Genomic DNA, 12,921 nt, shown 5'->3' with positions numbered 1-12,921 from the left:
ATTATTAAAAAAAAAAAATTATATATATATATATATATATATATATATATATATATATATATATATATATATATATATATCTTTTTTTTTTTTTTTTTTCCTCATCGCCGTGCCACAGCCGAAGGCCCCTTTCACATGGGCTGTCTGATCAGGTCCGCCTGTCAGTTTTTCAGGCAGACCTGATCGGACCCTTCATTCTCCTCTATGGAGCAGTAATCTGCCGCCATCTGATCCTGTCCGCCAAAAACAGACGGATGGTGGTTCTATTTTCTATCCATCCCGTGGATCGGATCAGATGGCATCGGATGGAAAGAGACAGACAGTCTGTTTCCATCCAATTGCGCTATAGAAGAGAGTGGAGTTCTAGTCGTATTTATTTGTAAATTTAGTATCCGTTTTATTAAATAAAGCTTGGTTGTTAGTTTAAAAAAAAAACTGGCTCCTAACTTTTTTAGCTGGCTCCTAGATTTCAGGCAAATTTGTCAAGCCCTGAACTAACTGCATGGTTATCATACCCTCAGTAAATGCTTCCACAGACACGACAATGTAATAATAATCACCAAAGCTCTCGGTGTTTCAGCATTTTATTGGCTCACATTATTAGAAAAGCACGTTGCCATAAAATCGGACATGATTCGATGTACAAACGAAAACCCCCTAACAGTAAAATAAATAGCAGTAAGAATGACTTCCGACATTTACTGTACAGGTCAGTGATGGATGGCACAATTGCATTATTCTGTTACAGAAATAAAAATCCATGGAATATATTAAATACAGTGATTCCTTTCTTCATCCTGTGAACGCCGACTTCAAAGGTTAAGATTCACGTTTTAAAAGTACAAAAGCTCCCATGATTGCCAAAACCGCGTACTGAAAACAGAAATAAAAATATCGGATATTTAAAAATGTCACAAATTTATATAAAAAAAAAAAACTCCAGGAATGCATTGATTCTAATATTGAAGATACGTAAGCTGATTAATTTTATTGCATGTAACCAAAGTTGGGAAATTTGACTCCCACTTGCTCTTACTTCCTCTTTATACAATTCATTCCCTTTTTTACCTTTTTTTCTGTGCAAGGGAGACGATTGTATTCACGCTTCAACCCCACTATGTTTTGTATACTTCCTTTTTATTGGAAAAATAATAAAAAGTATTGAAGAGAAAAGGAGGCGCTAACACCTAGTGCATTCCCCCTTGACACCCGAATACAGGGACATGTTCGTTTCCACATGTGGTGGACTCATTCCATGCGATTTATGCTCTTCATGTCTGTGAATATGTTTTTGGCATTTTAACCACTTAAGCCCCGGAGGATTTGGCTGCTCAAAGATCAGGCCCTATTTTGCGATTCGGCACTGCGTGACTTTAACGGACAATTGCGCGGTCGTGCGACACCGTACCAAAATGAAATTGACGTCCTTTTTTTCCCACAAACAGAGCTTTCTTTTGGTGGTATTTGATCACCTGTGCGATTTTTATTTTTTGCGCTATAAACAAAAAAAAGCAACAATTTTGAAAAAAAAAAAAAAAAAAAACACAATATTTTTCACACTTTTTTATATGAAATTCTCAAAAAAAAAAAAAAAAATATGTGAAAATCAAAATCTTAACATTTTAGGCCAATTTGTTTTCTGCTACATATTTTTGGTAAAAAAAAAAAAAATCACAATAAGCGTATTTGTTTTGGGCAAAAGTTATAACTAACTACGGGAAAGATTTATGTCATTTTTTATTGGTTTTTTTTTTTTTTTTTAACTAGTAATGGCGGCGACGATCTGCGTTTTTTTTGCGGAACTAAGACATTGCGGCGGACAGATCGGACCCCTGACTGACATTTTTGGGGGTACCAGCTACATTACTACAGTAATCAGTGCTATAAATATGCACTGTTACTGTAATAATGACACTGGCAGGGAAGGGGTTAACTTTATTGGTGATCAAGGTGTTAAGTGTTTACCTAGGGGCGTGATTCTAACTGTCAGGGGGCGTGGCTTGTTAGATCATCACAGAGACATACGATCCTACATAGCAGGATCGCATAGCCTCTGTCATGATCTAAGGGAGAATGACAGACGGCTGCGTTTACATCAGCCGTCTGTCTTTCTCCCTCTCCTGAGGAAGATCACAAGTGGCCGGCGGACATCGGAGCCGCCGGTCACACGCGCAGGGATGTCAGTAAACGAGCGGGGGCAGGAGCCTGCTGCCAGCGGGGCGGGAGTGCGCTGCCGGCGGCACGCACTCGCCCCCTACAGGCTCGTGGGCGAGTGACGTACCAATACGTCACTTTGCCCAGGAGAGGCTGACTGCCGCAGTATATAGTGGTGCGGCAGTCGGCAAGTGGTTAATAAACTTCTTAAAAGGTGTCCAAGGGTAATGCACTAGGTGTTTGCGCCTCCTTTTCTCTTTCATGTGTATATTTCTTGGAGTTCACCGCCTGAGGAGAGTGGCACGCTTATCATTCCCATCGGAGTGAGCGCTTGGGCGATTTAGTTGTTCTGAATATATTCATACACCATGTTTTTTTTTTTTTTAATACAATCACCAACATTTTATGTCTTGGGCTAGGTTCACACCTGTGCGTATGCTTTTCAGGTGTTTTTTAACCACATTTTTGATGCATTTTCTGCTTTATACATTTTTATTTTTGTAGGAGAGTGGCTGTTAAAACACAAAACCCGACCAAAAACCATGAATATGTGTTTATGTGCTTTCATTGAAATCTATGGACCAAAAACGCACTTTCCTGCATGAAAAAAAAAAAAAGTCTCTGCACTTCTTCCAAAACTGCACTGCAGAAAACTGCTTTTGTGAATGGGACCTGTAGGAAACCATGTTAAATCAATTGTCGTACATTTCTGTGCTTCTAAAAACTCACGGGAAAAAAAAAACCCTAAAAAGGTGTAAACCTAGCCTTAAACCATAGCAAAGCTCAGACTGGGAGAGGGTAAGCAATACAAGGATCCAGTAATTTCATGTGCTGTAGGAGCATGCTGATAAGAGGAGCAAACTGATAGCGACGAGCTCCTCAGTCTGCTGCTTCCCTTTCAATGTCCAATCACAGGCTGGGCGAGGGACAAAAATCTGGAAGATTTACTGAATGAAGCAGATAAAAATCAGATCCCTTTCAGACAGGACTGCACTGTGTGCCACAACTGCGAAAATTCCAGGACTGGATGGACAGAAATACTAATCATTTAGCAGGTAAAAAAAAGCTCCCACAAACTATATTGTCAAAAGTATTGGGACGCCTGCCTTTACACGCATATGAGCTTTAATGGGATCCCAGTCTTAGTCCGTAGGGCTCAATATTGAGTTGGCCCACCCTTTGTAGCTATAAAAGCTTCAACTCTTCAGAGAAGGCTGTCCACAAGGTTTAGGAGTGTGTCTATGGGAATGATTGGCCATTCTTCAAGAAGTGCATTTGTGAGGTCAGGCACTGATGTTGGGCGAGAAGGCCTGGCTCTCAGTTCCTGCTCAAATTCATCCCAAAGAAGGCCTGGCTCTCAGTTCCTGCTCAAATTCATCCCAAAGGTGTTCCATCGGGTTGAGGTCAGAACTCTGTGCAGGCCAGTCAAGTTACTCCACCCCAAACTCGCTCATCCATGTCTTTATGGACCTTGCAAAGGGTGGGCCAACTCAATATTGAACCCTACGGACTAAGACTGGGATGCCCTTAAAGTTCATGTGTGTGTAAAGGCAGGCGTCCCAATACTTTTAAAAATATAGTGTGTGTATTTCCGCTGTTTGACCATTAAAGAAGCATCAGTTAAAATGTACGACTGGCTATTATTCTGGAATAATTCCAAAATGTTACAGTGGATCTTCACCCATTTCCACCCCTCCTACCCCCACTGCCAGAACAATGGGATTTTTGACTTACCGTAAAATCAATTTCTCTTATGTTCACTGACAGACACAGCTCCTGATCTCCTTAACCATTGGGTTATATACTGCCCCCTACAGGAGTAGGACAGTAGGCAGAAGAAAATGTCTGGCAACGCCTGTGGGCAGTCCCAGGGGGTATACTCCCTCTCTGCTATAGGTACTCAGTTTTTTTTTTACAAGCAGTGTCAGAAGAATTACAATTCTGCAGAGGGGTGGGTGCTGTGTCCGTCAATGAACATCAGAGAAATGGATTTTACGGTCAAAAATCCAATTTTCTCTTTCGTTCATTGATGGAGACAGCTTCTAATCTTAACCATTGGGACATCCCAAAGCAGTGTTAAACATGAGGGGTGGGAACAGCGAAAAATAAATTCCCAAGGCTAAACTATAGCCAACCAGGTAAACAGGAGCTCAACCAAAACAACTGGAGCCCACCTGAAAACAACAATACACCCTCAAAGAGGACCAGGTCCTCTAAACAGCAGCCTGCAAACTTTGTGGCCAAAAGAAGCATCCGCAGATGCCAACACATCCATTTTATAGAACTTTGTGAAACTGTGCACCGATGACCAGGTGGCCTGACCTGCGTCAGTGACTCCTGATGATAGAAGGCCCAGGAGGCACTTGAGTGCCTGAGTAGAATGCGCCTTGACAGGGAAAGGAGGAAGCTGACCATTGATGGAATAGGCCTGAATCACCATCTGTCTGATCCATCTGGAAATGGTCGCAGAGGAAGCGGACAACCCTTTCCGGGGCCCATCCGCAAGCACAAATAGTGAGTCTGATTTCCTAAAAGACTCCACAGCTGCCAGTTACACCCTAATCGCCTGGACCACATCCAGGGCATGCAAAGCAATTTCCTTCAGATGTTATGGCCTGAGACATAAGGAAGGCAACACAATGCCTTCATTCAAATGAAAATCAGAGGTAACCTTTGCTAGGAACGCCTGACAGGGGTGAAGAAACATCTTATCTCTGTGAACCACCAAGTAAGGTGAATGACAGGATAAGGCCACCAATTCTGACACCCTGCACGCAGAGGTGAAAGCCACCAAAAAGGCCACCTTCTGGGACAGCATAAGCAGGGGAATCTCCCGAAGATTCCCAAAGGGAGGCTTCTGGAGGACTGAGAGCACCAAATTGAGGTCCCAAGGCGGTAACAGAGACCGCACTGGAGGAACCAAGTGCCAAACTCCCTGAAGAAAAGTATGCACCAGGGAGTGTGTGGCCAAGGGCCATTGAAAGAACGACTAAGGCCGACACCTGGCCCTTGACAGTACTGAAGGCCAGTTTCTGCTCATACCCCCATTGAAGGAAGGTCAAGATCCGAGCCACTGAAAAAGAATGAGGATGAACCCCAAGAGACATCACACAATGTACCTCTTTCACGTACGATGGTAGATCTTCCTAGAAGTAGATTTCCTAGCTTTTAACAGCGTTGGAATCTCCGACTCAGACCATCAGCACCTGGCATTCAACAGCCAAGCCATCAAAGCCAGCGACTGTAAAGCTGGATGGAAGATTGATCCTTGGGACAGCAGATCCTCTCTGAGAGGAAGCTTCCAAGGAACGCCGGTGACCAGCCACACCAGATGGGCGTACCAAGCCCGGCGAGGCCAGTCCGGGGCGATTAAGATGACTGGAATCCCTTCTGCCTCGATCCTGCCTAAAAGTCTTGGCAGACGCTTTAGAGGAGGAAAGGCGTAAATCAGACGATACTGACCCCAAGGGGCCACCAGCGCATCTGTGGCGTCCGCCAGAGGATCCCATGACCGAGCCACAAACCTCTGCACCTTTCTGTTGAGCCAGGATGCCAACAGATTCACCTCAGGGATGCACCGCTGGAGACACAACTGATGAAACACCTTCGGATGAAGAGACCACTCCCCTTGGTCCAACGCCTGCCGACAGATAATCCGCCTGTCAGTTTTCCACCCCAGAAATGTGTACGGTGGACAGGGCTGGAACGAACCGTTCTGCCAACCTTAGAATGCCGGCTACCCCCAGAGCTGCCAGGACACTTTTTGTGCCCCCCCCCCCGGTGATTGACATAAGCCACGGCGGTGGCATTGTCCAATTGAATGCGCACTGGACATCCCTGAAGACAATCCGTCAAATGTTCCAGGTATAGTCTGATCGCTCTGAGGTCCAAGACAATGATCGGTAGTCCGGACTCTTCCAGTGTCCAGACCCCCTGAGTGGAATCTATGCCAAGGACGCCACCCTATCCAGACAGGCTGGCATCCGTGGTGACCCCTGTCCAATACAAGGGGAGGAAGGATTTGCCCAGCCGAAGCGCTTGAGAACTAAGCCTTCATATCAGGGACTCTTTCGTTCCCCGGCTGAACTGGATCTGATTGTCCAGAGACTGCAGAGTCCTGTCCCATTTGGCCAGAATCTTCCTTTGCAGGGACCTTGTATGGAACTGTGCAAACGCCTCAAAAGGTAGACCCCATCAGGCCCAGTACCCGCATGCAAGTCCGGAGAGATGACAATCTGCTGGGACAGTAGGAGACAAACCGCAGTTTCTGGAGTTTGTCCAGGGGAAGGAGCACTCTGGCTGAGGCAAAGTCCAGAGTCAGACCCAGATAGTCCAGATTTGTGGATGGAACCAGAGCAGACTTCTGAAAATTCAGAATCCAGCTGAACTCTCTAAGAGTTCATATGGCGATTTCCAGGTTTTCCACCAGAGCAGTAGGAGACTCCGCTCGCAGAAGGAGGTCATCCAAGTAGCCCAGTACCGTGATCCCCCGTTGGCGTAACAATGCTAGCACCAAGGCTAACACTTTTGTGAAGAACCGAGGAGCAGAGGTGAGACTAAAGGGTAATGCCACAAACTAATAATGCTCCTCTCCCACGGCAAAGTGGAGGAAGCGCTGCTGACTGGCACATATTTGAATGTGAAGGTAAGCATCTTTGATGTCCATAGAGGCAAGAATATCCCCCTGATGCAGGGATGCCACCACCGTGCGAATGTATTTAATTCTGAATTCCTGCACCTGCACAAAGCAATTCAGCGCCTTGAGGTCCAGGATTAGATGCACCTTGCCTTCCTTCCTGGGAACTGTAAAAAGGTTTGAGTAAAAACCCTGAAAACGTGCGAATGGACTCCAATGGACAAAGCAATTCAGCAACTGAAGTTGGAACCGGGACAATCACCCCTTGAAGTAACAGATCTTCTACAGCCCCAAACAGACTCTGTAAGCGGTCCGGAGGCAGGCGCAAGTTGGAAGGAAAGAACCTCGACGGGCAGGGTGGGGTGGGGGTGGGGTGATAAGATCGAAACTCTTGTAGCCGGACTGTATGACTTCGTGGACTCACTTGTCTTGTACCAGGGAAGTCCACGTTTCCGGAAACTAGTGAAGACGTCCCCCCCACCCTCGATACGGGTGAGGGCGCACCTTCATGCTGGAGGAGCCTTGTCTGCGGTTTTGGATAAGCCTGCTCTCGACTTGCCACACCAAGAGGAGGAGGCCCTGAAAGGCTTTGATCCCTTCTCAGTCACCTCTAAAGGACGAAAAAACTTCTTATGAGCCGAGAAGGATGGCTCATGTCTACGACGAGGGTCTGTGCCTTTAGTAGCGGAAGAAAGGTACTCCCCCCCCCCCCCCCGTGAGACCCTTAATGATGTGATCCAGGGTAGATCCAAACAGGCGATCTCCTTGAAAAGAAAATCAGTCAGGCCAGCATTTGAGCCAAAAAATATGCCGAAGGGCCACTGCTGAAACAGAGAGCCTAGCGAATAGGGGCCGCATCCAAAGAGGCATCACAGATAAACTGCAGCCCCTGAACCAACTGGTCCGCCAGCTCAGCAAAGGCAGGGGGGACCAGGAAAAGCTGTGAAAGCTGTGACTCGGGCCGAGACCCGATCGTATGCGACCTCGAGAGGCGTTTAACTCGCAGGCCAGCCCCCGTCCCTTGGGGCCATGGCGCGGCCGACCTAGCGCGGAGCTGAGGTCTGCGCGCACTCGATGGCCAGACTGGGGTGACCACTGGATCTAGATTATCCAGCCCATCGCCCAATCGCCCAGTCCGGCAGTTAATTGAAGATCTCACAGGAGAAAAAATTCTATCTAAGAAAAAAAAAAAAATGCCAGGACCTGAGATCCCAGCAAGGTACTAGGTCCTTACTCCCGACTAGGCAGAAAAAAACTGAGTACCTAAAGCAGAGAGAGGTAGTATACCCCTGGGACTGCCTATAGGCGTAGCCAGACTTTTTTCTGCCTAGTGTCCTACTCCTGTAGGGGGGCAGTATAACCCAATGGTTAAGAAGATCAGGAGCTGTGTCCGTTAATGAACGAAAGAAAAAGGGCTTTTTTTAAAAAGGGGAGGAGAGAGGGAGAAGTCACTGCTATGACTCATTCACTAATGTGTGGAAATTTTAGTTTGAGCTATGCAGCTCTGTAAACATGAGGAAAGTTGAAAGTGGAAAATGTGAAAAGGGGGAAAAAAAATAAATAAATTAACCCTTCTCTACCCCATTAAAAACTAAAAAGTGTATGGCTTTAGATACACCTCAATAATTAACACTACCACTGATTATTACAATTCTAACACCACAATGATAGGATTTGCCCTTCCCTTCAAATGTCTCAATCATTCCCCATGGCTGCCACATTGAGTATGGCTGACTTTGCTGTTTTGTATTGGGAGTGCCCACACCCAGCACTGTGACAGAGCTATTACAGCTAGCTACTGGTCACACAAAGATAGGGAACTGGGTTGGATGGGCTCCTGATTACATCATCACTGTGACCCAGTGATCACATGACTGGGAAGTCCATGAAACACTTCTTGCATTTAGATATCTGGGAGACTGTGAAGCCAGAAGAAAGGGGTAGCTAAAAAGTGTATTAAGTAGAACTGTAGCACTGCACTAGATCTATGACATGCAGGAAACCTGAATATGCAGATGACCACCATTTTGCAATAGACTGTATTCTCTGTACGTTCGTAAATAGAGCAAGGGGGGTTTCTTTTGCCTTCTTTTGCAAAAAACCCGCCCCTTTGTCTTATACATTTTTTATTCTCATTTTGCCCACTCAAACACTTTAAAGCTCAACTTCAGGAAAATGTAAAATTATCCCTTGCAGTTTGGATGTGCCAGCACTGCAAGGGTTAACTGCTCATTTAGTCCAGGGAAGAGGAGAATCATTTACATATCTGATTCCCCGCCCCCCGGCAGATGTTGCTCCCCCATTTTCCAGAGGTAAACTGTCCCTCGGGGCTGGATGTCAAGATCCTAGACCACTGGAGCATGGGGGAGAAAAACCTCACAGGAGCAGTCTAGCGGAGGATCAGGTAAGTACATTTTTTCTATTGCTCCCTAGCCTAGACCTAAGCAAGCAATTAACCCTTGCAGTACGGGCACAGCCCCATTGCAAGGGACAAGGTTACATTTTCCCGAAGTTGAGCTTTAAGCGATGTTAGCAAAGTGTGTCCCCATTTATTAACCATTTTTGAACCGTAAGGTTTTAACCCCTTCATGACCAGGCTATTTTTTGCGATACGGCATTGCGTTTCTTTAACTGACAATTGTGCAGTCATGCAACGCTGTACCCAAATAAAATTTATGTCCTTTTTTTCCCACAAATAGAGCTTTCTTTTAGTGGTATTTGATCACCTCTGCGGTTTTTCTTTTTTGCGCTATAAACAAAAAAAAAAGAGCGACAATTTTGAAAAAAGTGTAAATTGATTAATTTGCGCAAATAGTTATAGCGTCTACAAATAATGTAATATTTTTATAGCATTCTTATGCATTTATTTTTTTTACTACTAATGGCAGCGTTAAGCTATTTTTAGCGGGACTGCGACATTGCGGCGGACAAATCGGACATCTGACACTTTTTGGGGACCAGTGGCACTAATACAGTGATCAGTGCTAAAAATATGCACCGTCACTGCAAACTATGGGATTTTTTTATTTTTAATAGGAATGGCAGCGATCAGCGACTTATAGCAGGACTGCGATATTGCGGTGGACAAATCAGACACTGACTCTTTTAACACTTTTTGGGGATCAGTGCCACTAACAGTGATCAGTGCTAAAAATATGCACGGTCACTGCACTAATGACACTGGCAGGGAAGGGGTTAACATCAGGGGCGATCAAAGGGTTAAGTGTGTCCCTAGGGGGTGCTTGCTGTTTGGAGGTTGCTCTGACTGGAGGAAGACAGACATCCGTGTTCCTGCTTAGCAGGAACACAAGATCTCTGTCTTCCTCCCTATAAGAACTGCAATCTGCCTTGTTTACATAGGCAGATCGCTGTTCTGCCTCTCCCAGGAACTATTGCGGGTAGCTGTAAGCCCGTCACATCGCGATTGCGCCATCTAGTAGCGATTAAACAAAACGAAGTACAGAAACATTGTTTCGTGCAATAGAGCCACACTGCAGCAGTATATACACGGCGGGCGGGCGACAAGTGGTTAAACAAAGTTCAGTTTGGAAGTTCTAGTGCAGTGATAGTGAACCTTGGCACCCCTGATGTTTTGGAACTACATTTCCCATGATGCTCATGCACTCTACAGTGTAGTTGAGCATCATGGGAAATGTAGTTCCAAAACATCCGGGATGCCAAGGTTCACCATCACTGCCCTAGTGGTACCAACAACTTCCAGTATAAAAGGAAAAAAAAAAAAATGTTATGTTATCTCTTGATAATTACCTACAGTATATACGTGGGGCTTTGTCTTCAGCAGGGGTGGGGGGAGGGGACGGATAAAGATAAGGAGAGCGTATAGATCCGCTGTAAGAAAAAATTATGTTCTGCTTACCTTGAACTTGGGATAATCATTCATCACGATAGTTACCATTCCGACATATGGCAAAAACCTGAAATTAAGAATAAAAACAAATCAGATTTTTTATTTTTTGAAAGCGGATGACTTTTTTTTTTTTTTTAAATTAAAGAAGTTTTGTATTTTTCAGTGTTAGGTTGAGCCCCTTCCAATTCCTGTCTAAATAAACCCCTCAACAAGCATATATCAGCTTTTCTCCCCTGCCAGACAGGGCTGTGGTATGTGACAGAGCTGTATACATCTCAGGGCTGAATGGTCAATGGACTACAAACATCTCTTACTAATGCATTTCATCTGTGTGCTGTATTTTGTTGCTTAAAGCGGAGTTCCACCCAAAAGTACAATATCCACTCATTTGCTCCCCCCCCCCTCCAGTGCCACATTTGGGAGAGGGGGGAATGGGGTACCCTTCCCTACTTCCGGGAGACATTGCCGCGGCGCCGTCCACCGAAAGTTCCGTCCTCCTCCTTCCCCCGCTGCCAAGCCTATGAGAATGTGCTGCGCGCTTCGCACATGCGCAGTAGGGAACCAGCTGTGAAGCTGAAAGGCTTCACTGCTGGTTTCCCTTAGAAAGAATGGCGGCGGCAGCCGATCTGAAAATCGGCTGGGGTGCTGACATTGCGGGCTCCTTGGACAGATAAGTGTATATATATATATTATACACATATACATACATACACACACACACACACATACACTGTAGCTGCTGACTTTTAATTTTTTTTTTTCTCAAGGCGGAACTCCTCTTTAACGGAGGGAGTATTGTGGCTTTCAACTTACAAGCTACTTATTCTACCTTTTGGTTATTGAAATAACAATTTTTAGGTTAGCCAATAATGAGAACGCAATTCTTCAAACAACTGAATGACCCAAGTGCGCACTCCAATGGGAATTTTAGGCATACTGCTCTCCTCAGATGAGGAAACTCCAGAAACTAAACACATAAAAGAAAGGAGGCGCAAACACCTATTGCATTACCCTTGGACACCTTTAAAATATTTATTAAAATGCCAAAAACATACTCACAAACACGAAGAGCAAAAATCACATAAAATGAGTCCACCTCGATGCGGAAAGAACATGTCCCTATATTAGGACAGCTGACGTGTTTCGGGAGGCATGCTCCCTTCCTCAGAGCTGAGGCATGAGAACGCGTCTCAGCGACTAATATGCCCTCTCTCAAATATGGCTGAATTATCTGGCTCACTGGTATAGTGCCTGTGGCTGGCTGGCTCCTCAGCCACATGACGCTGGTGTTGTTCACTATTGGAGGTCGGCCATTTTCTCTGTTGGAAACAAGTTTACACCACATATTTTCCATCTTTCATGCCTATTTTATAAGAGAAGGGTATTGGGTGCCTAAAGTAATGAATGAAAGAAATGGTACCAACTTCCAGGAAATGTTAGTATGAAATGGGGTGGAGGGGTAAGTGAGAGATGAGAAATAAATCAAAAAAAAAAAAACATATATAACCAGAACATGGACAATCTTTATACTGTGTATGGGGAGAGGTGGTCACTATAGGGCATGAACACACCAGAGGAGGAGCAGAATCACCAAGAGATATGTTTTTTGTTTTATTTATTTCTCATTTCATTTATAGACTCTAGTAGCAACATGTATATTACATTCTCCTGAAGAAGCGGCCTAGTCCGCGAAACATGTAGAGAAAATTGTGTAGATATTTTCCGACTACTCTTCACACTTCAAGTCAATTTTAGTAGACACTCACTGTGTCAATTGTTGTGTTATTTATATCGATTGATGTAAATTCAATATTTGTTATTGCTTTATATTTAATAAAATTATTTTTAATAAATGCTACTCTAGCTATATTAAATTATCAAGTTATCGGTACCCAAAAATCCAGATAACCTCCCTTCTTCCCATTCCCCCTTCTCAGTGAGTACCTCTACTATTGGGGAGTTTGAGGTCTCACTTACCCCTCCACCCCATTTCATATTTTATAAGAGAAAGTATGTGTACCCTGTTTGCAGATTTTGTTTTTAATAAACATTTTGAAAGATGTCTGTGTAATGATTTGCCCTCTCATTTCTCTTGGAACATGCTTTGAGATTTGCGCTGATACATGTTTATTCTGACTGCTGCTGTATAATCCATTTGCATCTGGTAAAAGGCTGCATGTTAGGTTCCCTTGGTGGTGGATCTATCGATCTCTTACCACAGTGTCTATTATATCTCACTGGAGGACTATTTTGGAAATAACAC

General features: G+C 44.6%; 1 protein-coding gene across 1 annotated transcript in view; it reads right to left on the bottom strand.

Annotated features, from left to right (window-relative positions):
* Positions 1-568: 568 nt before the first annotated feature.
* The window catches only part of SEC11C (SEC11 homolog C, signal peptidase complex subunit), a 79,104-nt gene continuing 66,751 nt past the window's right edge, over positions 569-12,921 (bottom strand). The window contains exons 5-6 of the mRNA XM_082243465.1: positions 10,668-10,725; positions 569-873 (exon numbers count right to left, since the gene is read on the bottom strand). Coding sequence (XP_082099591.1) covers positions 820-873; positions 10,668-10,725 — 112 coding nt within the window. The 3' untranslated portion in view covers positions 569-819. The remainder of the gene's footprint in view (positions 874-10,667; positions 10,726-12,921) is intronic.

Source organism: Pelophylax lessonae (assembly GCF_965119305.1).
Source record: "Pelophylax lessonae genome assembly, chromosome: 1".
Classification (NCBI taxonomy): domain Eukaryota; kingdom Metazoa; phylum Chordata; class Amphibia; order Anura; family Ranidae; genus Pelophylax; species Pelophylax lessonae.
The sequence above is the reverse complement of the archived record's forward strand: the minus strand, read 5'-3'. Positions and strand labels throughout refer to the sequence as shown.